Here is a 25,230-nt window from a genome sequence, read left to right on the forward strand (position 1 = left end):
GGCTAGAGGGTCTGGTGCTTCCCTCAGGTCCAGGCCTTCCCCTCCCCCGTCCAGCCATGGATTTTGGCATTAAAGCGGCCCTCGCTCCCCAGGAGCCAACTGAGTCTGCTTTCTGCTGGGGAGAAGGCGTCTGGATGGTCACGGGTACCATATACAATAATCACATTGACTATGACATCCTTCAAGTGGGAAAAGCCCTTCAACATGTAAGTGTTTGTAAGCAAGAACCGGCTGCTACTGAGAGTTTTCCATTTTGTTCCAGATTCGCCTCCACAGATATCAAAAGAAACCTGAAGAGCCTACAAAAAAAAAGAGATAAAGACAAAATTCAAGAAAACACACACATACATAATTGTGGTGAGTGGGCATCATTTAAAAAATAATTTCCACTACATTTCCATCTGTCCTGCAACTCAAGGTGGCCATCTCAAAATTCATACATCAAGACATAGAACAAAGGGCAGCTTTGAAGTGGGTCATTTCAGTACGAACTGCCACCCATTACATGAAAACCGATCATTGGTCTTCAAATTTATGGCGCTTTAATGGGGCAAGCCCAGTGCCTTAAATACAGGGTGCATTACAGTATTGAGTTATCTGGGCTAAATAAGAGTGATTTAGAAGGCGCGTCCAGGGCTTCTCATAGAGCAAAAGAGACTCAAGCTTAGAGATGGGAGAACTTGGGCAGAAAGCAAAGAAGTCCCCTTTCGAGCAAACCCGAAAACCAGTGGTTTCGAATCCCGAAGTGGCAAAGCCAACAGGAAAGGAAGAATCGTTGCTCGGTTCCAGTGAATTCGTGGGGATGCTCAGCGAAAGTGTTGGCCGCCAGAAAGAGATCCGTGGGCTTCTGACCCTGGTTTAGGCAAAACGGGGAAAGACGCCAAGACCAGCTCGAGCACTAGCGGATTTTGAGAGAAACTGACCGAAACCTCCATCTCCTTCCCCCTCTCTTTCAACTTGGATGGGCTGACTCTACCCATCGGTGATTTACAACGATTGCAGCGCTAGTCACAGCCTGGCGCCTGGCGCCCCCGCCCTTCCCAAGCCCCCTCAGCTTTTCCACTGCCACGGGCGGGCGTACTAGCGAGCCCCAAGCCGGCCTCCGCGAGTCAGACTAGCCTCCCGGCGTCCGAGGTCACGACGGGCAGCAGATTTTTAGTCCCCGGCAAGGGTGCGCATGTTCTTCCCGCCTCCGGCCGCCGAGCAGAGCTGCTAGCAGAGGCAGGCCGCAGGTCACTTTATATAATCCTGCTGCTCGCAGGGTGCAAGAGCGGGAAAAGTGCGGAGTAGGGAATTCTTTTGCTGCGCTGCCTCCTACGCGGAGCCTGCTTTCCACTTCTGAAAAGTGCCGGGCCTTGGGAAGTGTTTTTCTTTTCATTCCTTACTGAAGCGTTTACTGCTGCCGTGGTCGCAGTCATAAATTTTGCTACAAACCACAATGACAGGTGCATTGATATGCACCGTGAGAGCTCCAGCTGCTTAATAACCCCGTCCCCTGGTCGCTGTGAGCGCCTTTTATTTATTTGGTATCATATTAGGTATTGATCTCTGGTAGAATTAAGTGCAGTGAGCAAGTATCAGGGCTCGGCTGCTTCAGAGACGCAGTGGTTGCGGCGGACCGGCGGGGCCGGGGAAGCGGGCGGTGGCCGCTCAGAGTATACCTTCCTTCCGGCGGGAGACCGTTTTGCCCTGTATTCCCGGCCTGCGGTTGGGCCTCCAAGCTGAGTTGGGCAACTTCCCAGCACCGCAAGAAAGGGCGAGCCAGACCTATTTGGCACCCCTTTCCCAGGAGGAGCAGGGGATGGCGCCGGCGGATTTTGGCGAGGCTGCCCTGGCCAGTTCCCTGGGTTAGAGGGTGGAGGTGAGGAGGAGGGAGAGGAAAGGGCAGCTGAGGACTTGGAAGAAATGCGAAGTCCTGCTCGACCACCCCTCCCCCAACACTGGCTCATCTTCACCCCAAGGCATTTGGGTCTTGGAGCCCAAATGAGCAAAGGTACCAAAGGGCGAGAAAAGAAAGGCTTTAAAAAAAGGGTGAGGGGGTGATCGAAAAGATGAGCCACTGAACAGTTGACCATTGTCCAAGTGATTTATGACCCGTTCCTGCTTTTTAGGTTCAAGCAGAGTTCACAAGGAGTAGGGATTTCTGAAAAGAAATAAGCCTTTTTACCAGTTTTGTAACTATATTCTCAGGTTTTGTTTTAAGAGGGATCACTTTTGGGAAGCTGCATTTTTGGGGGGCTGCAAAGCCATTTCCAGTAAGGACAGCACCACCACTGGCTCTTGCTTTTGGGGGAAATGGACATTAAGGTGGTGGATTGTCATTGAGTGGGAAATTTCTTAAGACAGTGTAAACAGGAAAACAGACTGGTTTTTCAGGAAGCTGCCCAATATTTGTACTTTTGAGGTCTGTACACAGAACTTTTTCTAGGAATATGCCATAGGAGCAAATATATATATAAAGCCATCTGTCCCAGAAGAACTGGTCAGTTCCTAAATAAGCTATTTTAACGTGAGTGGTTCACCTATCTATATCAACTTTGTCAACTTGGGAGGCAGGAGGGGGGATGTTTTGCTTCCACGGTTGTAAATGGAATGACAGAGCAGCAGCAAGTTCTGGTGGTCTGAGTGTCTCACCATTAGGCCTCCAGAGGGTTAAGACTGAAAGCAGGATACCAGAAAAGCCTGAAACACAACCAAATCCAGAGTGCCTCTTTTTTTAGCAGGGGGCAAACATATGTAAATATTAGTCACAGAATGAAGACTTAGCTGTCCATTTGACACCCAGTAACTGTTAACAGAGTATGATATACAAAATTAATCAAAAGAAAGATTAAGTCCTGCTTTGTTAAGTAGATATCCTACCTCATACATTTAAGAACAATAACGGAAACAATTTCTACAACATAATATCTTGGTATTAAGAGCCTGTTCCTCATCAAGACAAATGGCATACTCACTTATATTCTAAAACCAAAATAAAAAAAGGACAACAACACTACCTACCAAAGACTATTTAGAATAATTTTAAAAATTGGGTTAGGCTCTTTGGTGAAGGTGGAGGGAAAACTAGTGAATCATTTTGGTACCTGTGGTCAAATCCACTAGGCCACATAAGCTGTCTAGATGATGTGGTCCATCACGATGACCAGGATGGAAACCAGGAAGAGTTTCTAGGAAGGAAAGTTGCCTGAAAGACAGATAAAGAATTGAGACCAGGGAGCTGACCTATGAGTTTTCTTTATCAAACAAAGTGATTGAATGGTATTAGTTATACTTTAACTCTTTAGGAGCCTTTCAGAAGAAGTAGGGAGGGAGGGTGAGAAGGGAAACCCCCATCAAGAAGGGAATACAAAAGGGGTAGAATTTTTCTTAGCTTTTTTTTCTTCTTCTATTTCTGGGTCCATTCATCATGTCATGAAAGGTTCTCTCATTGGTTGTGGTTTGGGTGGGAGGTGGGGTAGAATAGATTATCCAGAGCAGATGTCAATAATAATATCTATTTATACAATAGATCCAAGGTAAAAATAATAAAGTTATAAAGCATTCTCCATTCACCCATGTTCCATGCATTTCAAATGCTAGATCTCTTTGCCCATTTTCAGTGGTATCCATTTAAAAGTAGTGGGAGGTCAAAAGTAAAAGGTCTAGAAAAATGTAGATGAAAGAGAAGAAACATTTTCTAGCCTCAAAATGAGTCTGGAAGTCTGCAAGTCCTCCTGTTGGTTTTTATCCCCTAGTTTCTACATTATAGATTTTACACTGCTGATTCATAGAGCTAACTCAGCTGATTTTCACTCTGTCATTGCTAAGTGGACTATCTGGATGATTTCATGAAAGATGCTGTGATTTTGAAACAAGGTGGGGGAGACACTTTTTTTTTTTTTTTTTTTAAGTTCTGGCTGTTCTGAGCGTGTTATAGGACTTTCATTTCCCATCAAAACTTTGTGCTGACCCAATGATTGACTGATTGATCCACTTATTAATTCACCTATTCAATAAGCATTTATTGCACTAACTACATGCAGGGCACTGTGCTGGATGTCCGAAATATACAGACAAATGACACAGTCCCTCCCTGCAAGGAGCTTACAGTTTAGTGGGAGAATCAGCCAACAAAATGTCTGAGGCTATAAGTGCTTTTCTGCACAGAATAAAGACTAAATGGACAATCTTGAAGAAAGTAAATTGTATCTGGAGGTAGAGGGAAGCCCTTTCCCTCAGCTAGAGTTGAGCTAAAAAGGAAACTCTTCTTACATTTAGGAAAAATTCCTTCTGATTTTTCCAGAGGTTCAAATAAGTTAAACTTCATAAAATCTGCCAGATGCAGTGGCTCATGCCTGTAATTCCAGCACTTTGGGAGGCCAAGACGGGTGGATCATGAGGTCAGGAGATTGAGACCATCCTGGCTAACTACGGTGAAACCCTGTCTCTACTAAAAATACAAAAAAAATTAGCCGGGCGTGCTGGCGGGTGCCTGTAGTCCCAGCTACCCGGGAGGCTGAGGCAGGAGAATGGCATGAACCCGGGAGGCGGAGCTTGCAGTGAGCCAAGACTATGCCACTGCACTCCAGCCTGGGCAACAGAGCGAGACTCCGTCTCAAACAAACAAACAAACAAACAAACAAAAAACCAAAAAAAAACTAAGAGCCAGGTGCGGTGGCTCACACCTGTAATCCCAGCATTTAGGGAGGCGGAGGCGGGTGGATCACCTTAGGTCAGGAGTTCAAGAACAACCTGACCAACATGGCAAAACCCTGTCTCTACTAAAAATACAAGAAATTAGCCAGGTGTGTTGGCAGGTGCCTGTAATCCCAGCTACTCAGGAGGCTGAGGCAGGAGAATCACTTGAACCCAGGAGGCGTAGGTTGCAGTAAGATGAGATCATGACACTGCACTCCAGCCTGGACAACAAGAGCGAAATTCCATCTAAAACAAAACAAAACAAAAAACTAAGGCATGTAGCCAGACATGGTGTACTCCTGTAGCTACTGCAGAGTAGCTGGGACTCTGAAATACTCTGAAATAGCTATTAATACTGCAGAGTAGCTGAGACTTTGAAATACTCTGAAATAGCTATTAACACCAGGCTAAAGTGGGAAGATCGCTTAAGCCCAGTAAATTGAGGCTGCAGTGAGCCATGTTCAAGCCACTGCACTCCAGCCTGGGCAACAAGCAAGACACTGTGCTAATAAATAAATAATAAACTCAGATCCAGCACCTTGCCTGTCTCCCCACCATGAAGTGGGTGGGATGCAAAGAGCATGGGCTAGTCCTTTTATATTGACTGGTCTTGCCAATGACACTCCCTCTGGGGCCTCTTGCTTTTCTTCTGACAGGTCACCTGGAGCCTGGGGGCTGGCCCAGCTCTCTCAGGATTTAGCAGACATTGGAGGTGGCAGTGAAGAATACAGTGGTAGTCAATGTTATTTGAGCAGGGTCAACAGGCCCTGGAGCTTCCTGAGTGCACAATGCAGAAGGCTGCTTACTATGAAAACCCAGGACTGTTTGGAGGCTATGGCTACAGCAAAACCACTGACACTTATGGCTACAGCAACCCCCACCAGCCCTACCCACCCCCGGCTGCTGCCAACTCCCTGGACACTGACTATCCAGGTTCTGCCTGCTCCATCCAGAGCTCTGCCCCTCTGAGAGCCCCAGCCCACAAAGGAGCTGAACTCAATGGCAGCTGCATGCGGCCTGGCACTGGGAACAGCCAGGGTGGAGGTGGTAGCAGCCAGCCTCCTGGTCTGAATTCAGAGCAGCAGCCACCACAACCCCCTCCTCCACCACCGACCCTGCCCCCATCTTCACCCACCAATCCTGGAGGTGGAGTGCCTGCCAAGAAGCCCAAAGGTGGGCCCAATGCTTCTAGCTCCTCAGCCACCATCAGCAAGCAGATCTTCCCCTGGATGAAAGAGTCTCGACAGAACTCCAAGCAGAAGAACAGCTGTGCCACTGCAGGTAGCTCCCTGAGGTGGCTCACCCCCAGACCAAGCCCCCTCCAGATTGACCCAAGGAAGCCTAGTCAGGGCTGGAAATGCAACCTTGGAGGTTATAAGTCTAAATTCCTACTTATGTCCAAATGTTCTTTTTTTTAGTGTTCCTGATTGGGGTCATGACCTTGCAGTGACAGGGTGCTCCCTTCCATTCCAGGCTGCTGGTGCTATTGGTGGACAGGTCTTATAGCTATTAATAGAGAGTGCTTCCTTATATGGGCATGTCTGTTTTCCTGGGCTGCTAATTATAACTCCGTTCCTTCTTCCACCCAACAGCTCTTCAAGATTTGAAGATAGGTATTACAATCCCCAAGACTAGGTGGTTACATAGCCCATATCACATGAATCTCATTCCCTTAAACTCATAAAAACTAAAATCTTAGAAAGTACTATACTAAGCACTTTCTAAGCATCATCTAATTTAATTTTTCAAAGAAGTTTTTGAGGTAGGTATATGATAACATCCTCATTTTACAGATAAGAAAACTGTTAGAGAGGATAGGCAACTTGCCCAAGATCATGAAACTGCAAAGTTTGAATCCAACCAGTCTGGCTTTAAGGGCTGCTAAGCATAACCACGAGTCTCTATTTGGCCCACCTTGGCCCAATTCTCCCACTCCAGCAAATCCATAATGGGGAGGTGCCTGTCCTAGTAGGAGAGGATATTCTGGAAGACAATAACAGCCTTGGATTTCTCTAACTGGAAGGGGAGACCCTCCAGTTGGGGCCTTCTCTAGGTCCACCCTATCTTGTAGAAGATAGGCATGGCCAGGAGCTCTGAGGGCCATTCCTTCTCTCTGCTTAGACTGCTTGGTTCCTGAAATTTTCTGACCATGTGGTATCTGATGTGGTTTATCTTCAGGTAGATGAACTTGCTTCCCGGTCCAGGGCAAGTTTGGGGCCTGGGGTGTGGCTTGTTATCAGGGATCTGGTTTGCCTGATGCTTTCTGGGGCTGCTGCTCCTAGGGGGAAGGTATTCTCCTGCCTGCAACCTCCTTTTCCTACCCCTCCTTCCTCAGCTGCAGGCTCAGGCCCTCCCTCCCAGGAGAAATCCATTTGTCTTCCCTGGGAGGGAGTGGACAAGCAGCTGAGAGGTGGCAGGGTAGTAAAAGCCAGTGTTGAGGCTGCTGCTTCTAGCACTGTGAATACTCAAAACACTTCCAGCCTGGCCTTGGACTCCCTAAAACACCCAGGCAGTGTTTTTGCTTGTTTGTTTGGTTGGTTGGTTGGTTTTTATTTTTTTATTTTTTATTTTTTGGTTTGTCACCTCCCTGGCTTTGGGAGCAGTTGGGCTGCAGTGGGGTGCCAAGATCTCCATCCCCATACTTTGCTGGGGGTTGGTGGGGGACTTTGCCAAGGAGCTAGCTCCTAAGCAAGGCAGGCTGGAACTATTTCTTCCTCCTTTCCTTCTCCACACCCCACCCCTGGCAGCAGAGGCTGGGAGGAGTGTTCAAAGGAGTCTGGCCCTTCTTTGACAGGGGGAGGCCTTACCAGCTGTTCCTGGTCTCTCATTAAACTCTTTCATGGCCTTTGGGTGGGTATGGGATGATGGACTGGGCTGCAGGGGAGAGGGTGGGCAGAGTGAACCGGATCTCAGAAGGCTGATGGGGGTTTCAGGTGCGACTGATAGGTAGGCCTAGTAGGGGGTAGGTAGGTAGGTGAATTCCCCCTTGGAATCATACCTCTCAAATAATACCTCCCCACCCCAGCCAGGATTGGAGGTGGGGGGAGGGAGGAGGAAAAGAGAACCAGGGAAGCACCCCTCTCCAGTCCTGAGGGTCCCCACCCACTCGCTCAGCGCCCTCCCTCTCTCCCTCCCTGCCCAGGAGAGAGCTGCGAGGACAAGAGCCCGCCAGGCCCAGCATCCAAGCGGGTACGCACGGCATACACCAGCGCGCAGCTGGTGGAATTGGAAAAGGAATTCCACTTCAATCGCTACTTGTGCCGGCCGCGCCGCGTGGAGATGGCCAACCTACTGAATCTCACGGAACGCCAGATCAAGATCTGGTTCCAGAACCGGCGCATGAAGTACAAGAAGGACCAGAAGGCCAAGGGCATCCTGCACTCGCCGGCTGGCCAGTCACCTGAGCGCAGCCCACCGCTCGGCGGCGCCGCTGGCCACGTGGCCTACTCCGGCCAGCTGCCGCCAGTGCCCGGCCTGGCCTACGACGCGCCCTCGCCGCCTGCTTTCGCCAAATCACAGCCCAATATGTACGGCCTGGCCGCCTACACGGCGCCGCTCAGCAGCTGCCTGCCACAACAGAAGCGCTACGCGGCGCCGGAGTTCGAGCCTCATCCCATGGCGAGCAACGGCGGCGGCTTTGCCAGCGCCAACCTGCAGGGCAGCCCGGTGTACGTGGGCGGCAACTTCGTCGAGTCCATGGCGCCCGCGTCCGGGCCTGTCTTCAACCTGGGCCACCTCTCGCACCCGTCGTCGGCAAGTGTGGACTACAGTTGCGCCGCGCAGATTCCAGGCAACCATCACCATGGACCGTGCGACCCTCATCCCACCTACACAGATCTTTCCGCCCACCACTCGTCTCAGGGACGACTGCCAGAGGCTCCCAAACTGACGCATCTGTAGCGGCCGCCGCCGGCCTGAACTCGCGGCGCAATTACCTCTCTTGCTGTAGTGGTGGGGTGGCGGGCGGGACCCGCGGGGCAGTTCGGGAACCCCCTTCCCTGCTCTTGCCCTGCCTCCGCCTCCCGGGTCTCAGGCCTCCAGCAGTGGAGGCGCAGGCGACCGAGCCTCCCCTGCATGGACGTCTTCCTTTGGGTGACTCGCCATAAATCAGCCGCAAGGATCCTTCCCTGTAAACCTGACAGTGCCACATACTGCGGACCGAGGGACTCTAATCTGGTAATGGTGTCCCAAAGGTAAGTCTGAGACCCATCGGCGGCGCGCCCTACAGAGGGACCAGAGCTTGGAGAGTCTTGGGCCTGGCCCACGTCTAGCTTAGTTTCGGAGATCTTAATTTATATTCTCCTTCCTGTCCTGTAAGGATTGCATCGGACTAAACTATCTGTATTTATTATTTGAAGCGAGTCATTTCGTTTCCCTGATTATTTATCCTTGTCTGAATGTATTTATGTGTATATTTGTAGATTTCTCCAGCCGATCTTAGAAATTCGCTTCCAGGCCGTGGGGGCCACATTTTACCTCCTTAGTCCCCTTTGGTCTGAACTAGTTGAGAGAGTAGTTTTGAACAGTCGTAACCGTGGCTGGTGTTTGTAGTTGATGTAAAGCATTAAGACCGCAAACTGTCCTTCATGGGTAGAGTCAGGAAGCCCGGTGGCGTGGCACAACACACGTTGGTCATTTCTCAAAAAACACAGCCCTCACCACAGCTTATTGATTTCAAATTGTCTGGTACTATTGAAACAAATATTTAGAATAAAAAAATTTCTCAGTCGGAAGTGTATCTGTGTTAATCACGCACACTTGCAAGCAGATCACTATGCCTTTATCTCGCACAATCCCTATGGAAGGCCCCAAAACAGACTGACACTTTGAAAAAATTACTTTATTTATTTGGAGTCTAGTGCATAAATTGGTTCTGGGGATACTTGATTACTTTCCAGCTATTGAAATTAGGGGAGGGGGAAATGAGGATGCAAACCTAAAAAGGTTCTGGGCAGGATGATTTGGACAGGGCTTTTTGAAAGCAGCGCCTGCTTTGCTGTTTTTACTGCCCTCTTTCTAGACACAATTGACTTTTACACTGGGGAGGCCAGAGCTCACTTTTCTGCATTAAGTAACAAAAAATAAACTTTGAAAGAAAACTGACAATCAAAGAAAAAACACAAGAGAAGTTGTAAGAAAAATTGAGCTATGAAAAAGCTAAGGTGTAGAAAAAGAAACCATCATTTGGAGACGTGCACCTAAGCTTTTTCTCTAGGAAATGCTGTCATGAATTCTTCCTTTGTAGTGATCATTAGTTCATTTCTAAAGAAAACAAGCATTCCCCATGACGTAAAGTAATAAAAGTTTCATTAATGAAACATAATAAGTATAAACACCTTGTTTACTCCTGTTACTTTGTACAAAATGGGCAAAAATGTCTTCAAGGATTTATAACCATTTTGTAAATAATGTGGCTTCTGCTAGGGGTGGACAACTTCCCTGCTTCTATGGGAGGGGCCACTTAGAAAACGCCTTCTGATAAGGTTCAATTCTTTTGTATTTCAGCAAAGTCAGCCCACGCATCTCTATTTGGTTTGACAAATAATGCAACTCCTACTACATCCCCGATGACACAAGGTGAAATTCCTATTGTGTGGAAATAATTTAACTTCTAATCTTCTGGTGGAACAACAATCGTTTCTATTTGGATGTTTGTATTTCACTAAGTAATGATGGCTCAAAATAATATTTAGTTTCCTTGTTCCTTTGTGCTGTTTTTAAAATGGCATGTTAGATTTGAGGGTGGGCGGGGATATCCTTTTGCTAAATTTCACTCTATCTGAGCAGGTTTAAAATATATATGTTGTAGAAGTGTATCAACAGAATAAATGACTTCAATCGAAGGCATATTTTACCCACTTTCAAGGCTTAACATTGTTTTCTATGAAATTTGCATCCATAGGCAGAATTTCTAATTGTCTTGTAAGAATTTATTTTTTAAGCAATTAGCGAAATCAAAGAAGAGCTCACTGCCTTGCAGGGATTACAACCACCTTTCTTAACTGGCTAGATATTAAATAGTTGAATTGTCAGGCTGCTTAGATTCAGCCCGATTTTCCCTCATCTCCTCTTCCTACCATAAATAATAATAAAAATACATAATGTATCATGGCTCCAGGCGTTTTCCAGCACAGTGTGTTACCGCAGGAGTATCTGCTGAGTCTGCGGGTGTCTGCAAAGCCCCAAGTGTCATTTGCGGCTTAGGGTTTCATGGATTAGACTTTAAACGGTGTCTAGCCCGGCTGACATCAGCTTCCTCTCACACTCAGGCTCCAAGGAAGTGTGGGATCGGGGGCTTCCTCTCCGGGCAGCCGCAGCCTTCCCTGATGCCCTCCTCTCGAGTGGGGTGAGGGCTTGGACCAAATCTGCCACCTTCTCTCACCTCTGGAGGTTCCCGAGACTTCTAAGAATGGCTCGGATCTGTTCCTGTCATTGGCGTGAGACTTATCTGAGGGGCGTGGGTGGGGGTGGGCGGCGAGCCGTGGGAGGGCTCGTTTCCGCGCGGCTGCCAGCCCAGGAGAAAGTTGGGGCCCGCGGCACAGCCATTTAAAACTTCATAAATTATAAACAAGCCGCCTTGGCCTTCGCTATAAATTCCGCTCCTTTTGAGCCTGCAATTAGTGTTAGAAAGCACCCGAGTCTAAACACAACCAAACGCCCTCTGAAGGGCCCAACTGCCTGAGGTTGCAAACCTTTATTTCCCAGTGCCACCCCCTCTGCGACTGAGGTTTGCACACACAGTCGCCTCCTCCCCCGCCACCGCCGGCGGTACACACTCGGCTGGGTTCCCGCTCTGCAAGGGAAGGTCACAATAGCTGCTCTATCGGCTGTGGAGGCGCCTGCCACCTCCCTTCCGAGTCTCAGAAGCAGAAAAACAAGAGAATGGGGGAGGGGAAGCCCCAGCAACAGCGCCCTTTGCGGGAGGCAACTTCCACCCTAGCCAGGGTCTCTCTCCCGGGACGGGTGCTCGGGGAGGGTTGGGGGGAGGGCAAAGGGAACGCACCAAGACCACCAGGCTGCTCCAGGCCTTGCCGTAGGGCGCTGGGTTGAGGGTGCCCGGAGCAGCCGCGCCATTGTGTGCCAGGTTTTCCCACGGGTTCCGTGATGGGGGAGGCCATATAAAGGGAGATCGGGGCCGGGCTTCTCCGGCATTGGTCTCTGGGAGGGTCTACCTCGTTTGCCCAAGGGGAAGAAATGGCTCTGTCTCAGGCCTTAGCTAGCTCTGCTTTTTTCCTATAGAGACCACTCTGGGGAAGGTGGGGATCAGGGAGATTGTGGGTCCTCCCGGGGTCTGAAGAAAGGCATCAGGGCAGGATCTCAGGCCCATGGGTGACGGGTGGCAGTCGTCTGGACATTCTTGGTGGTTCTGTCCAGGCAATCAAATGTGAATTAAGGCAGGAGAGCTGTGAGGCAGCCAGAATGGCCAGCTGCAAAACAGGAGGTGGGGGTGGGGAAGGAGATGCAGACAGTGAGAGCTTTCCCTGCAACCAAGAAAAACCCAGGATCCCGCCAGGAGTTGAAGTGCTGAGACCCAGCTGAACTAGCCAGGGAGAATAGGGAAGTGGCAGCAGCAAGGCCTGGAGAGTAGTCCTGGCCACTGGTAAGCAGGTCAGAAAGGGCAATTAAGTACATATTCTGCCTCCTGGCTTTCAGATCTGTACCTCATCCAGGGACCTGACAGAGAAAAATCTGCCTCTGATGGAATCATTAAGTTAACCATCCATTTGTACCATTTCTTTGTACAGGCTTTCAAATGAGAGAGAGGAGAGAATATAGGAGGAGAATGTTTCCCCTTGGTTCAGCCCCAAGCTCCCTATCAGAGACACATCAGCCAAATTAGTTTCTGAGGCTCCAGAGGCTGCTAACCTTGCTGAACAAGATTTTTCGAATTTCTGTGTGTTAGGAGTATTAAAAGATAGTGATTACCTATACTAGCAGCCTTTGTCCCTTTTCCCTTCCCTAGTCTGTACCAGCCCACTGGCCCTTGAGTGAAGTGCGCATCTTCTCAGCCTGAGGACTTGGGAGCTCAGGCTGTCCATCTGTTGAGGTTTTTCATTAGGGAGACTAAAGAGGATGTGTGTGGGTGTGTGTTTGAATAACAAAGAAGTAACCCTTCATTCTAATAAAAAGTGTTCCTCTGCTTGACCTGGGGGAGCCAGAAGCTTGTTTATACCTTCAGTATTGGAGGGACAGTCACAGGCCTGTTTTGACCTTTTCCTGAGAATTAGCTGAAACTTCCCTCTGAAGTCAAGTAGTGAATCTGTTACAGGTCTAAGGAAGGTCCTCTTCATCTGGGAGTTCTTGGCATTACTTTGGTCCTTCTTTCAGAAACTGAAAGAAAAGAATAGGAAGAACAGAAGTTTGTGAGCAGGCAGGAAGGGACATGGACGACCCCAGTCTTCACAGGCCTATGGCCTGATCACTTCAAGGCACTGCAACTTCCCAGAGAGAGTATATATGTAGGGCTTGGGTGAGTGGCCCTATTCCTAGACACTTTGGGAACAGGGAGCTGAGACTGGGTTGTCACTAGCTAAGCCTGTATTACTATCTTTGAGGGCTGGTTCTTAGATCTCTCTTGCAGAAGGCCTGGATAGGAAGGAGAAAGATTGGGTATATTGGGAGGCTGAGACAGGAGAATCGTTTGTACCTGGGAGGCAAGGTTGCAGTGAGCTGAGATCACACCATTGCACTCCAGCCTGGGCAACAAGAGTGAAACTCTATCTCAAAAAAAAAAAAAAAAAATTGGGTACATATTCTGCACTTTCTGCACTGGTGATGCTGGAGAAGAAGGATAGTGAATGATGAGTATCATCACAGAGGACGAAATCTTAGTTCTCATGTTCCCTTGTTTTCCACTCCAGCTACAAATGCCCTTATCTTTGGAGTCCAAGGTTAGGAACAAATGCACTTAAGTACCTGGCCTAAAGCCTATTCCTAAAAACTTCCCTCAGGTTTCACACCTACCTTGGCAAGTTGGAAAGTGCAAAGACAACATAAGGGCCCATTTTCAGGCCAGGTCCAGCATGAAACAGAGTGAACAAAATTATTTCCACACATGAGGGAAAAGCCAAGGCAGATGAATATCCAATCATTTGCAGTAGCAGAGGCAGGTGAAGGGCCCCCAGATCTGTAAGGCAGGAGTTACTGCATGAGTCTTCCTGTCCTAGATCTTGGGCAAAATGTCCTGATTGGTTCCTGGATTATTTTAAGGAAAGACTATCTGGAGAATCATAAAAGCTGTGTTTTAACGTTAGTAAGGGCCAGAAGAATTTAAATCCTAATTTAAACCAGAATACATGGAGAGTTCTGGTACAGAGTGTTTTTACCTAGGAAGCAGGGCTCAAAACCAGGCCAGGAGGGCTTGTTGGGCCAGGAATGTGCGTGGTTGGTGAGAAGGCTGGTAGAATGCCTTTTGATGGCTCCATTGTTTACAGCGCTGCCCTACAAATACCATACCCCTCTCCACCTCCTCTGCAAGGGCCGAGCCGAAGAGTAGGTCTGGTGAGTTGAGCTCTAGGGAGCTGGTACCATCTTCCCTCAACCCCCCTCGGTTACCCCTTGGGGCAGCAACGATGCCATCCCAGCCCCTTCCAGAGAACACACAAAGGAAGCCCCACCCGTCCTTGGACCTGAGGACACGCTGGGGAGGGGGTTGGCGTGGACCCCTTTTCAGGGCGCCCCGGGCCCCGGCGGGGAACAATAGCCGCCGCCTCTTGGGCGGTCTGGCGGGCGCGCGGCACAAAGGTCCGCGCCGCCATGTGACGCGCGCGCTCGCTCCGCGCTCTCCGCGCCTCCGCAAGCGGCCAGGCTGCGGGAGGGGTGGGCGGGTGCTCCTGATCCACCTGGAGCACTTTTGCAAAGACAGACGGTGAGTTAATCACCCTACCGGCTGGCGGCCGCGTCCCCTCTCGCCCGCGAGGAGGACTGGAGAAGGGGCTGGGGTGGAGGATTTCTCTGTGTGTGTCTAGGGCGGGGGGCGGGAGAGGTTAGTTCTATTAAGAGTTCATCAATCACCCGGTGTGCACTCTTCGCTCGACAGCGGTTCCTCCTACTTCAGAGCATGTCTGGGCCAGCTGGGATCCGACCAGCAACCGCAGCGGAGGAGAGGCAGGCGTGCAGGCTGAGCGCTAACTGAAGGCGCGACCTGAGCCCGGGGCCTGCTGGGGAGCTGCGCAGCCGGGACAGTGGTCCACAGCGCAGGGCCTGGGCACAGGGCCCGCCGTCACCGCCTCACGTTGGGGGCCAGCACTGCCACCTGCCAGCCCTGCCGCCTGCCCTCGGACTTCCCAGGGAGCCCAGGGCCCTCCCAACGCGCTTGCACCTACATCCGTCCCTGACCTACAGTGACCCTGCATTCCCCGCCCCCTGCCACACCTCCTGCGTGCCCGAGTGTCACCCTTAAATACCGCTCTACACCTAGAGAGGAACGAATCCACCTCAGAAGGCAGGGCAAGACTAATTTCAATGGGTCAGAAGGTTCTCGCAGGCACTGTTTTATTTAAGAGTGCCTATTTACTGGCAGGAGTATTTGTGTGGGAGGAGGTAGGCTAAGACTGCTGTTGAACTTGAAGCTAAACTTGAATGCCATTTAACATAACAATAAAAATATACTTAAAACAGCAATCACAATGATATGACTCACCTCTCCTTTCCAGTGTGGAGGAAACACTCCAGTATTTTTACCTCCATTCTTTCCGGCTTATTTTAAGAACACCCTAAAGGGATAGACAGCAAGTTTCTGAGGGTAGTCACTAGGATTAGAGCTGTTTACAGCAGGAAGGTTTGGTGGAGTTAGTGGTGGAGCACTTTTATAACCCTTCTGGAGTGGTCATACTGTTCTCTTTGTAAATCCTAACAAAGTTCCAGCCTAGTTCCCCTTTTACCCTTTTTTGCTTGGGGACATCAGCTGAAATGTTTCTGAAGTTACTAAATGTGTTACCTCAGCCCACAGGAAAGAGTCCCTGAAGGACAGAAAGCCTTAGCTTTGCCCTCTCTTCCTTCAGGCTTCTCTCCCTTCATCCTCTTGGGTGGAAAATTAACTTGCTTGGAAAAATGTTCTATCATCTTGCTTCAGATAGATACAAGATGAAGTATTAAGCCTCACACAGTGTCCTGAACTCACTGAGCAATGAAACTACTGGTCCTGCTGTCCTTGGTTCAGTCTGTTTCTCCTCCTTGCCTTTCACCAATTCCTAGTAAACAGCTCCTATGCACACTGTGCTGGGCTCTGGGATACAAAGACGAGTCACTGATGGTGTGTGCCCTTCAATCTAGTAGGGAAGAGAAATAATCCTAAAACAATATGACAGGTGCTATAACAGAGGTGTGGTCAAAATGTTCCTCTAATAAAAAAGGAGCCACTAATAGTACTACAATGTCAAAAAAACAGTTTCAGAGGAGGTGAATTCAGGCTCCTGAAGCATAAGCGTTTTTCAGGTCAAGAAGGGAAGGCCATACCAGGTAGAGAGGACAACTCATGCAAAAGGAAAGAAGGAGGAAAAAGCAAAGTCTGGACTCGGAACAAGGAGAGTACTTTGGAGTGTGGTCATCCTGGCTAAAAAGAGAGGTTGCACAGGGCTCATGTGAAGGAGTCTGGACGTACTCTGTAGAGAGTGGGGAGCCACTGCAGGTTTTAAGCTGGGATGTGAAGTTATGTATTTTGAAGCTAGCTCAGGGATGCTGTGTCTGATTAGAGAAAGGAGAGGTAGGAGGCAAGAAGAACAAAATAGGAAGCGACTGCAACAACACAGCAGATACATGAACTAAAGTAACAAGACTGAAGAGAAAAGACATTTAGAGGTAGAATTCACAGGGCTTAGTGATCAACTGGATGAGTAAAAGAGGAATTGTGGATGGTAACCTCTAGATTTGAAGGACTGAGTCACGTCATTCCCTAAAATGAATAGAGGAGGAAGAAGAGAAGGCTTTGCAAGGAATCTATTGAGTTCAGTTGCAGTCTACATTGTATTTTCTGCTTTGCTACTGATATACTGTGTGGCCCTAAGCAACCCACTTAATCTTTCTGGACTTCAGTTTCACCAGTGAAAGAGTCAATAAAGATATCTACCTCATAGGTTTATCATTAGAGTTGTATGGGAATGTGTGTTAGGTATTGGTATCTTCACCAGGTCCAAGTGAGTGTTCTATATAAAGCTAAAACCTAGGAAAAACACACCTGCACTCACACCGTGCTGATGAATACTTAGATCCTGGGTGTCAAGTGAGAAATGTCTTAGAGAAACTAAAAACAACAACATCCTACTGCTTCCTAGATATTGAATCCAAGCTAATGTTTAGGACTAGGTCAGATCAAATTGCTAATCAGTGCCTTCTCCTTCAAGAGCAGTATTCGCTGGATGATTCATGCAGAAATGTGTTATTGGTATCAAACCACTAAAGAAGAGGTCTTTTAGCAGATGTCAGAAAGCTTCCATGCTTTTATTTTTTTTTTTCTTTAAATATCATGTGTCTTTCAGGGAATGCTTGAAGCCACCTACTCTTTTCTGAACCTCCTTGAGCCCTGTGTGGAATGGTGTAGTATAGGGAAGAGTGTTGAACATCTGACTTTGGCCATTTACACTGGGCATGATTACAGCAAGTTGTTTATCTTTTCTATGTTAGTATTATCATTTGTAATACAGAATTATGAAAGGCTCAAGATAAGGAAGAGAGATATTTTGGGAGATGTTATAAGGATAAGTAAAAGGTATTATTTTTCACTTATCAGATTGGCAAACATAAAAACTTCAACATCCCATTGACTCGGCAAAGGCATAAGGAGACAGGAACTCTCATATATTGCTGATAGAGGTGTAAATTAATTTATTTCTGTGGAGAAATGTATTAAAACTGACAGTGCACATACCTTTTGACTAAATCATTTCACTTCTACAAATTTTTCTAATAGGTAAAAGCTTGACCATGTGTTTGTAATAGCAAAAGGTTGAAAACAAGCTATATGCCCATCGATAGGGAATGGCTAAATGCACTGTGGCAGGTGTATATAGTAGAACAGTATGAAGTTATAAAAGTAAACCAGGGCCAGATGCTGGGGCTCACATCTGTAATCCCAGCACTTCGGGAAGCCAAGGCTGGCAGATCACTCAAGCCCAGGAGTTCGAGACCAGCCTGGTTTTGTAGAGATGAAACCTTATCTCTACAAAAAATACAAAAATTAGCTGGACATGCTTGTGCATGCCTGTAATCTCAGCTACTCAGAAGGGTGAGGTGGGGAGGATGACCTGAGCCCCGAGAAAGTTGAGGCTGCAGGGAGCCATGATTGCACCACTGTACTCCAGCCTCAGTGACACAGTCAGACCCTGTCTCAAACAACAACAACAACAACAACAAATCCAGGAAGTTATGTGTGGATATATATGGAATGGTATGAAAGATACAATGGGGGGAAAGCATGGTGCAAAAAAGTCTGCCTAGCATGCTACCATTTGTGTAAAAATCTGTGGAGTACACACATACACACATAAAAATGATGCTAGTAAAAAGTGTCTCTGGAAAGATATACAAGTTGGTTGCTTATGTGAAGGGTAACTAGGTAGCTGGGAACAAGAGTGGGAGGAGGACTTTTCACTGTATACCCCTTTGTACCCTTTGAATCTTGAAGCAGGCACATTTAAATGTATTACCCTTTCGAAAAAATAAAAGAGGCCGGGCACAATGGCTCTTGCCTATAATCCCAGCACTCTGGGAGGCTGAGGCAAGTGGATCACCTGAGGTCAGGAGTTCGAGACCAGCCTGGCCAACATGGTAAAACCCCATCTCTACTAAAAATACAAAACTCAGGTGGGTGTGGTGGTGCGCATCTGTAGTCCCAGCTACACAGAGGCTGAGGCAGGAGAATCGCTTGAACCCAGGGGGTGGAGGTTGCAGTGAGCCAAGATCACGCCACTGCCCTCCAGCCTGGGCAACAGAGCAAGACTCTGTCTCCTAAAAATTAAAAATAATAATAATAATAATAAAGGAACAGAGCAGAGGATGGGGGTAGGGAGAAGATCAGGAAAAATAACTAATGGGTACTAGGCTTAATACCTGGGTGATGAAATAATCTGTACAACAAACCCTCATGACACATGTTTATCTATGTAACAAACCTGCACATGTACCCCTGAACTTAAAATAAAAGTTACAAAACAAAACAATGCCATTAAAAAGAAATGGAACTCACCTTGAGTAAAATAATAAAGGAACAACAACAACAACAAATGGTTAGTACAAGTAACCTGGGTGTGCCTGTGTGTGTTCATATGTGTCCTTATTTATACTTGTTCTATCCAGCAAAATTAATCTTGGGATACCTGTTGTTTTGTTCCCCTGGGGTCCTGATGCTGATCTACTTCAACGATAATAAGGGGATTCTTTACTCTTGCTTGGTGGTGGGGTCCCAGGTCTGTCTCTACCCTCTCTTCTAGGAGGACTCAATATGAGGCTACAGAAGTCTGGCAGAACAGCAGGCTTCTCAGAGCCACTGACTGTGGGGCCTCTCGGAAATGAGTGCACCTCCTTGAACGCTGCTCTGCTTGCTTGGGATCAAGGCCTGCCACAATGCCAAGGAGTGGCTACTATACCTCTTCCTCTTTGCCGACTGTGAAGAGGCAGTAGACTGTGGAAAGTCATGAGACCCAAGGTGGTTCCATTTTTTGCAGGATGGCTTTTAACCTCTTTTAACCTCTGAGTAAAGTGACTTCCTCTCTAAAATTAGGGGTTTGATGTAGCTTATCTGGAAGGTGTTTTCTAGCTTTGACATCTTAGGCTGTGAAAGGTCAGCCTTTAGCCAGGGATAGAGTTATCGCTTAGGCTAAGGGACATTTGGCCCCCTCTGGATCCCTGGGACTCAAAGGCATATTCCAGACAATTTGAGAGATGGAAGAAAAAAAAGGCTGAGTCCTCTCTCTTCAGATGCCCATTCTCACTCCTTCCTTCTTCCCATTGCCTCAGAACCACTCTAAATTTTCTCTGAAGAGACTGGGAGACACAAATCTCTTTCTCTTCCACCACCCCTGGCATAATCAAAGCCAAGGTAGGGAAGCGGCAAGAAGCAGAAGTGAGCCCAGTCTCTGCAAAGCCCGAATTGGTCAGCAAAACTTGGGAAACTTCCAACTGACCACTTCTTAAGGATATGTTCTAGAACTTCAGCCCAAGTAGACTTAAGTTTTACCTTGACATTGACCTCTACAACCCAACAAACCTCTGGATACTTTTTAGGTATACTCATGTACCAGCTAGCCATGACCTCTCATCATTCATGGTCCCTCCCACAGGAACATCTCCTTTATTCCCACCCTGCCCCCTCCCACCCCAACTCCTACAGCATAATTTTTCAAAGTGTGGTTCCAAAAAATCTTGCCTTAGGATCATCATCACAAAAAAAAAAAAAAAAAAAAAAAAAAAAAAAGGATTCCTAGGCCAGGCACAGTGGCTTATGCCTGCAATCCTCGCACTTTGGGAGGCTGAGGTGGGTGAATCACTTGAGCCCAAGAGTTCAAGACCAGCCTGGCCAACATGGCAAGACTTCATCTCTACAAAAAAATTAAAAATTAAAAAAACATTTCGGAGTCAGACTATTAAGTAAAAGTCTCTGGGGGTGACCCAAGAAACCTGAACTTTTAAACAAGATTCTATGGTGATTTCTACCCACCTGATGTGGTTTTGGGAGGCAACAATCTAAAGATATCCTTCAGCCAGTATTAGTCATGGTAAAGACACACCATTCTGTCCCCTCTGCTTATGTCCAACAAACACTTTTGAATGCCTCCATATGTCAGTCACTGGCTTGACCAGTGAGCCTTTCATTCACAAAATTCTCAGGGAAAGGCACAGCACTTTAAATGGTTTTCCTCAGGGAAGGTCACATTGTCAGATTTCCAAAAGGTTTAGAATTCTTGTCCTTAGGACTCCTTTGCATCCCTACCTCCATCCTAGGCTGACTGAGGGATGCTACAGAGAACTGCATCTTAATCTGCACTTTCTCTTAATGTGGCTTAAGAAAAAAAAGACACCCACTCTTTTTTACCCCAACAAACAAGATTTTCTGTGACTTGGGGTTAGGAAGCCAAGAGTTTCAAAGTGGTCAAGTGCCTCCAAGCAGTAACATAGTGGGAATTGTCTAGAGGGCTTACCTGGAGCTTCTTGAAAACAACTTCAAATACACAGAAGTAATCCCTGTACTTTGGGAGGCTGAGGTGAGTAGATGACTTGAGGTCAGGAGTTCGAGACCAGCCTGGCCAACATGGCAAAACCCTGTCTCTACTAAGAATATAAAAATTAGCCGGGTGTGGTGGCGTGCGCCTATAGTCCCAGCAACTCGGGAGGCTGAGGCACAACAATCGCTTGAACCCAGGAGGCGGAGGTTGCAGTGAGCCAGTATCGTGTCACTGCACTCCAGCCTGGGTGACAAATCGAGACTCCATCTCAAAAATAAAATAAAATAAACACACAGAAAACCAGACTGCCACCCTCTATCACTTCTGTCTGCAGAAAAGAGGCTAGTTATTAGAAAGGGAGAGAAAGGTAGTCATGAAAGGGATAGGGAGTGGGTAGGGGGTGGCTGCTGTGGTGAGTAGGATGGGAGAGATTTCAAAGCATTCCGACATCAAACACAAGCTGGTAGTCAGGCCCCTCTGCTGTCACCTCCTGTGGAGAACTCAGCACCAGGACCCAGCAGGGCAAGTGACCCTGGGGAATTCATGGCTTGACAAGTAATAAAATTAGTAAGACATTTCTCCCATACTTTGTGAACATCTAAGAGACAAACTTTAATGTTACTCAAAATATGCTATATTCACATCTTTCTACATTTCCCCAATAATATCTTCCAACTTCTCCTTAGATAATTATACATTAAGATTCCTCTAGAGTAGATTTATAGTATAGCTAAAACCTGTGTCAGAAATGAATCTCTAGCTCCTTTGGTTTGAGAATGTCTTTTCCCTAGCCTAACTTTCTCCTAATAAAACGTCATTACATAGTAAATCCTTGTCAAACATCTGTTGAATTTGAGTATGAGATGACTAGAGTCTTGACTTCCAACCTGAGCAAGTCAAGAACCAGTCCAAGAATGAAGATGCCAACTCTAAGCCCCAAGGTGTGGGATATGCCAAGGATTTGGAGATTAAGGGAGTGGAGAGAAGCGTGAACAGAATATAGCTTTTTCTTTTTCTTTCTTTCTTTCTTTTTTTTTTTTTTTTTTTTTGAGACAGAGTCTTGCTCTGTCACCCAGGCTGGAGTTCAGTGGTGTGATCTCGGCTTACTGTAACCTCCACCTCCTGGGTTCAAGCGATTCTCCTGCCTCAGTCTCCCAAGTAGCTGGGACTACAGGCATGTGCCACTAATTTTTTATTTTTGTTTTTATTTTTTAGTAGAGATGGGGTTTCACCATGTTAGCCAGGCTGGTCTTGATCTCCTGACCTCGTGATCCACCCACCTCAGCCTCCCAATGTGCTGGGATTACAGGCGGGAACAACCGCGCCCGAACAGAATGTAGTTTTCTGCATGCGATTATCAGAGAAATGCTATTGGGTCTGAACAAATATTGAACACCTCTCCCTCGCTCTCACCCACGGTTGTGAAAACAAAACAAAACAGTATTTTTTAAAACTTCATTCTTTTTTAGGACACTTTCTTCCCTCGGAAAGGCTAAATCTCCAAAATTTTACCTGATGGAGCTAGTGTGGATAGCTCATGGGTGCATCAAAGTCAAGGCCTAATTATATCAGGAAGGACCCACCCTTTGCCCCAAATGCCCAGCAGGAAAAACTTAGTCTTTGTTGCCATGAAAGCTGCCAGGACACCTAGGCAGCCTGATTTTTCTGGAACCTTAGAGAAAAGGCCCTTAATTTGAGGGGTTTTGGTCAGACTTGCCAGACAGTCAGGCTGACTTTTCTGCCCTAAACCCTGGGTTGCAGCTGGCTGGATGTCTTCCCCAAAGAGGTTTACAAAGCCATCCTACCTTCTTGATCCATGGGGCCTCTAGGCTTAGAAGATGTGATAGGATAAGTACCATTTGAGGGAACACTGTGAGAGCTGGGACATCTTGCAGGTAAAAACTGGCTATTAAAATCTAGTCAGAGGTGGAGGAGGGGGCATTGTGAACTCAGCAGCATCTTATTTGCTGTTACTTTTGCATAAATAGCACAGGAGAGCAGTGAAGAAACGTGTCTACATTTATAGAGCTAGTGCTGAGGAGCTCTATCATTTTCTAACTGGGGTGCTAGGGAAGAACTTTTATTTTTCTCTTCTTAAAAATTATTTAGGCCGGGCGCGGTGGCTCAAGCCTGTAATCCCAGCACTTTGGGAGGCCGAGACGGGCGGATCACGAGGTCAGGAGATCGAGACCATGCTGGTTAACACGGTGAAACCCCGTCTCTACTAAAAAATACAAAAAATTAGCCGGGTGAGGTGGCGGGCGCCTGTAGTCCCAGCTACTCGGGGGGGCTGAGGCAGGAGAATGGCGTGCACCCGGGAGGCGGAGCTTGCAGTGAGCTGAGATCCGGCCACTGCACTCCAGCCTGGGTGACAGCGCGAGACTCCGTCTCAAAAAAAAAAAAAAAAAAAAAAAAAAAAAAAATTATTTAGGGCCGGGTGCAGTGGCTCACGCCTGTAATCCCAGCACTTTGGGAGGCTGAGGCGGGTGGATCAGCAGGTCAAGAGATCAAAACCATTCTGGCTAACAGGGTGAAACCCTGTCTCTACTAAAAATTCAAAAAATTAGCCAGGCGTGGTGGTGGACGCCTGTAGTCCCAGCTACTCAGGAGACTGAGGCAGGAGAATGGTGTGAACCGGGAAGGTGGAGCTTGCAGTGAGCCGAGATCACGCCACTGCACGAATAAATAAATAAATAAATAAATAAATAAATAAATATTTACGACCTTTGTCATCTGACTGGCTATAGCACAAAACTGAAATAGCAAAATCAAGATTGAAGGGCTTGTTTCAGCCCAGGTATTCCATTTCCAATCAAACTCAAGAACTCCAGCAGTGCAGGAACCACAGATCTCTTTAACTTTGTGCTCATTCCTAGGCATCCACCCTCTACCGGCTCCCCTCAACCTGGGGACACCCCTCCCCTATCTTGCAGCAACTTCAGGTCCATCAGTAGTTCACATTTTGGTAGGGCTTTGTTTATCCACAAGTCCACAACCCTGGAAGGAACTGGCTTCCTGGGCTGTGATGGCTCCTATTCTAAAAACTTCCTCAGAGTGGAATTTTAGGCAACAGCTCAATCGCTCTTTTATGACAAGTGGATCAGTAAAACAATAATAAAACCTCGGTTACCATAACTTAGAGGCTGTAATAGATTAAGTTTTCAAGGGCACTTGATATAAGCTTTGAGTAGACTCTTTAGAGTGTTTATTCACACAGGGTTTTAGGAAACCACCATCTTTCATAACTACTGTGCGTAAACAACCTCTATTTATCTAATTTGTAATTTTCCTACAGTCCCCCAAAAAGGGAACATTAAAAGAAATACTATAGGAAATTGGAAAGTTTGTCAATGTAAAGCTGGTCTTTGTAACCTTTCTACTCTTCATTGCCTGTGCCAATTGCACTTTTATTTCCCGTCTCTCTACACTCAGTACACAAAACCATATTATCAAGGGAAAGACGTGAGCCCATTAACATCGTGAGCCCTCAAATTTCACTCGCAAGAGACGATGCAGCACTTATCTGATGGAGCAGAAGCTCTAATTGCTTCGAGGTACAAGTCCATCCAAACCTCTGAGATCTCACCCGTCCCCGGGAAGCCTTTGCGCCCTCCAGACAAGCTCCTCAGTGAAAGCAAGCGCCGCACGGGTGCCTGTGCCAGCCTCCCAGATAGGAGCACAAGGAGTGTTTCACCACGACTCTGGATTCTTTATTCCAACAACCCAGCCGGAGGGGAAAATCTGCTAAACTACCCCATAAGGCAGAAACTTTATCAAAACCTGGCACTACAACACTGGTCCTCATCACGCCGCCACAAATTGCGAGGGATAACAAAGCTGCAAAGTCACGTTAAGAGGAAGCCTAGTCAAAAAGTGAAAATTTTGTCCGGCACACGGCACTCAGCATAAAATGTAGTTCCATGAGTCATAGGAAAGGGGGAAGAAAGGAAAAAACGAAACATCTGCTCTAGGTTTAGAAGAGGGATAACATCAGTGCCAAGCAAACCGAAAGCGCAGAGGACTCAGAAGAGGGGAAGAGGAATAACTTTACCTGTCCTGGAGGTAGGCGAGGAGCAGTCTCCACCGCCCGAGAGTCACGCTCCCGTTTAACCTTTTCCACGCCGCGACGCCCATAGTCAGCCCCCGAGGGACTTGTCCCCCACGATCCAGAGCAGAAGCGGCTCGCGACCCTGCATCCCCTCACCCTCACCCAAGCGGCCAATCCTGCCTTTCTCCCCCCACCTCGCCCAATACCTGTCCAAGAGAAGGCATTCTGCACTCTCGCCCCGCCCTTGCCCAGGCAACCCCGGGTCGCGACGGCTCTCCTCAAGGCTCCGGGACGCTGGGCGGCGGCCCTGGGCTGCTTTGGCTAAGTTGGCTGCGGGGCAGGCGC

General features: G+C 47.6%; 1 protein-coding gene and 2 long non-coding RNA genes across 4 annotated transcripts; 2 read left to right on the plus strand and 1 right to left on the minus strand.

Moving 5' to 3' along the window:
* Window positions 1-262: 262 nt before the first annotated feature.
* Window positions 263-10,793, plus strand: HOXD3 (homeobox D3). Of its 2 annotated transcripts, none has more exons than XM_015110410.3 (3): window positions 263-357; window positions 5,337-5,961; window positions 7,823-10,793. In XM_015110410.3, the coding sequence occupies exons 2-3, from the start codon at window positions 5,421-5,423 to the stop codon at window positions 8,578-8,580; spliced, it is 1,299 nt and encodes a 432-aa protein (XP_014965896.1). In that variant the 5' UTR covers window positions 263-357; window positions 5,337-5,420; the 3' UTR covers window positions 8,581-10,793. The 2 variants fall into 2 exon arrangements, 1 of the variants encoding a protein (XP_014965896.1); XR_013401881.1 differs by lacking the exon at window positions 263-357 and having other exon boundaries at window positions 7,823-8,873; window positions 10,186-10,538.
* LOC106992625 (uncharacterized) lies at window positions 9,500-25,230 on the minus strand. Its single transcript, XR_001438648.3, has 3 exons — window positions 25,092-25,230; window positions 12,854-13,011; window positions 9,500-12,107 (listed from the first exon to the last, which is right to left on the minus strand). It is a non-coding gene; the product is annotated as an uncharacterized LOC106992625 (long non-coding RNA).
* On the plus strand, window positions 14,430-15,299 carry LOC144333315 (uncharacterized). Its single transcript, XR_013401883.1, has 2 exons — window positions 14,430-14,548; window positions 14,720-15,299. It is a non-coding gene; the product is annotated as an uncharacterized LOC144333315 (long non-coding RNA).

Source organism: Macaca mulatta, chromosome 12 (genome assembly GCF_049350105.2).
Source record: "Macaca mulatta isolate MMU2019108-1 chromosome 12, T2T-MMU8v2.0, whole genome shotgun sequence".
NCBI classification, from domain to species: domain Eukaryota; kingdom Metazoa; phylum Chordata; class Mammalia; order Primates; family Cercopithecidae; genus Macaca; species Macaca mulatta.

Coding starts and splice junctions, on each gene's coding strand:
- HOXD3 (XM_015110410.3), top strand. CDS start 5,421: ATGTTATTTGAGCAGGGTCAACAGGCCCTGGAGCTTCCTGAGTGCACA. Junction 5,962..7,822: donor GAACAGCTGTGCCACTGCAG/GTAGCTCCCTGA, acceptor CTCCCTGCCCAG/GAGAGAGCTGCGAGGACAAG.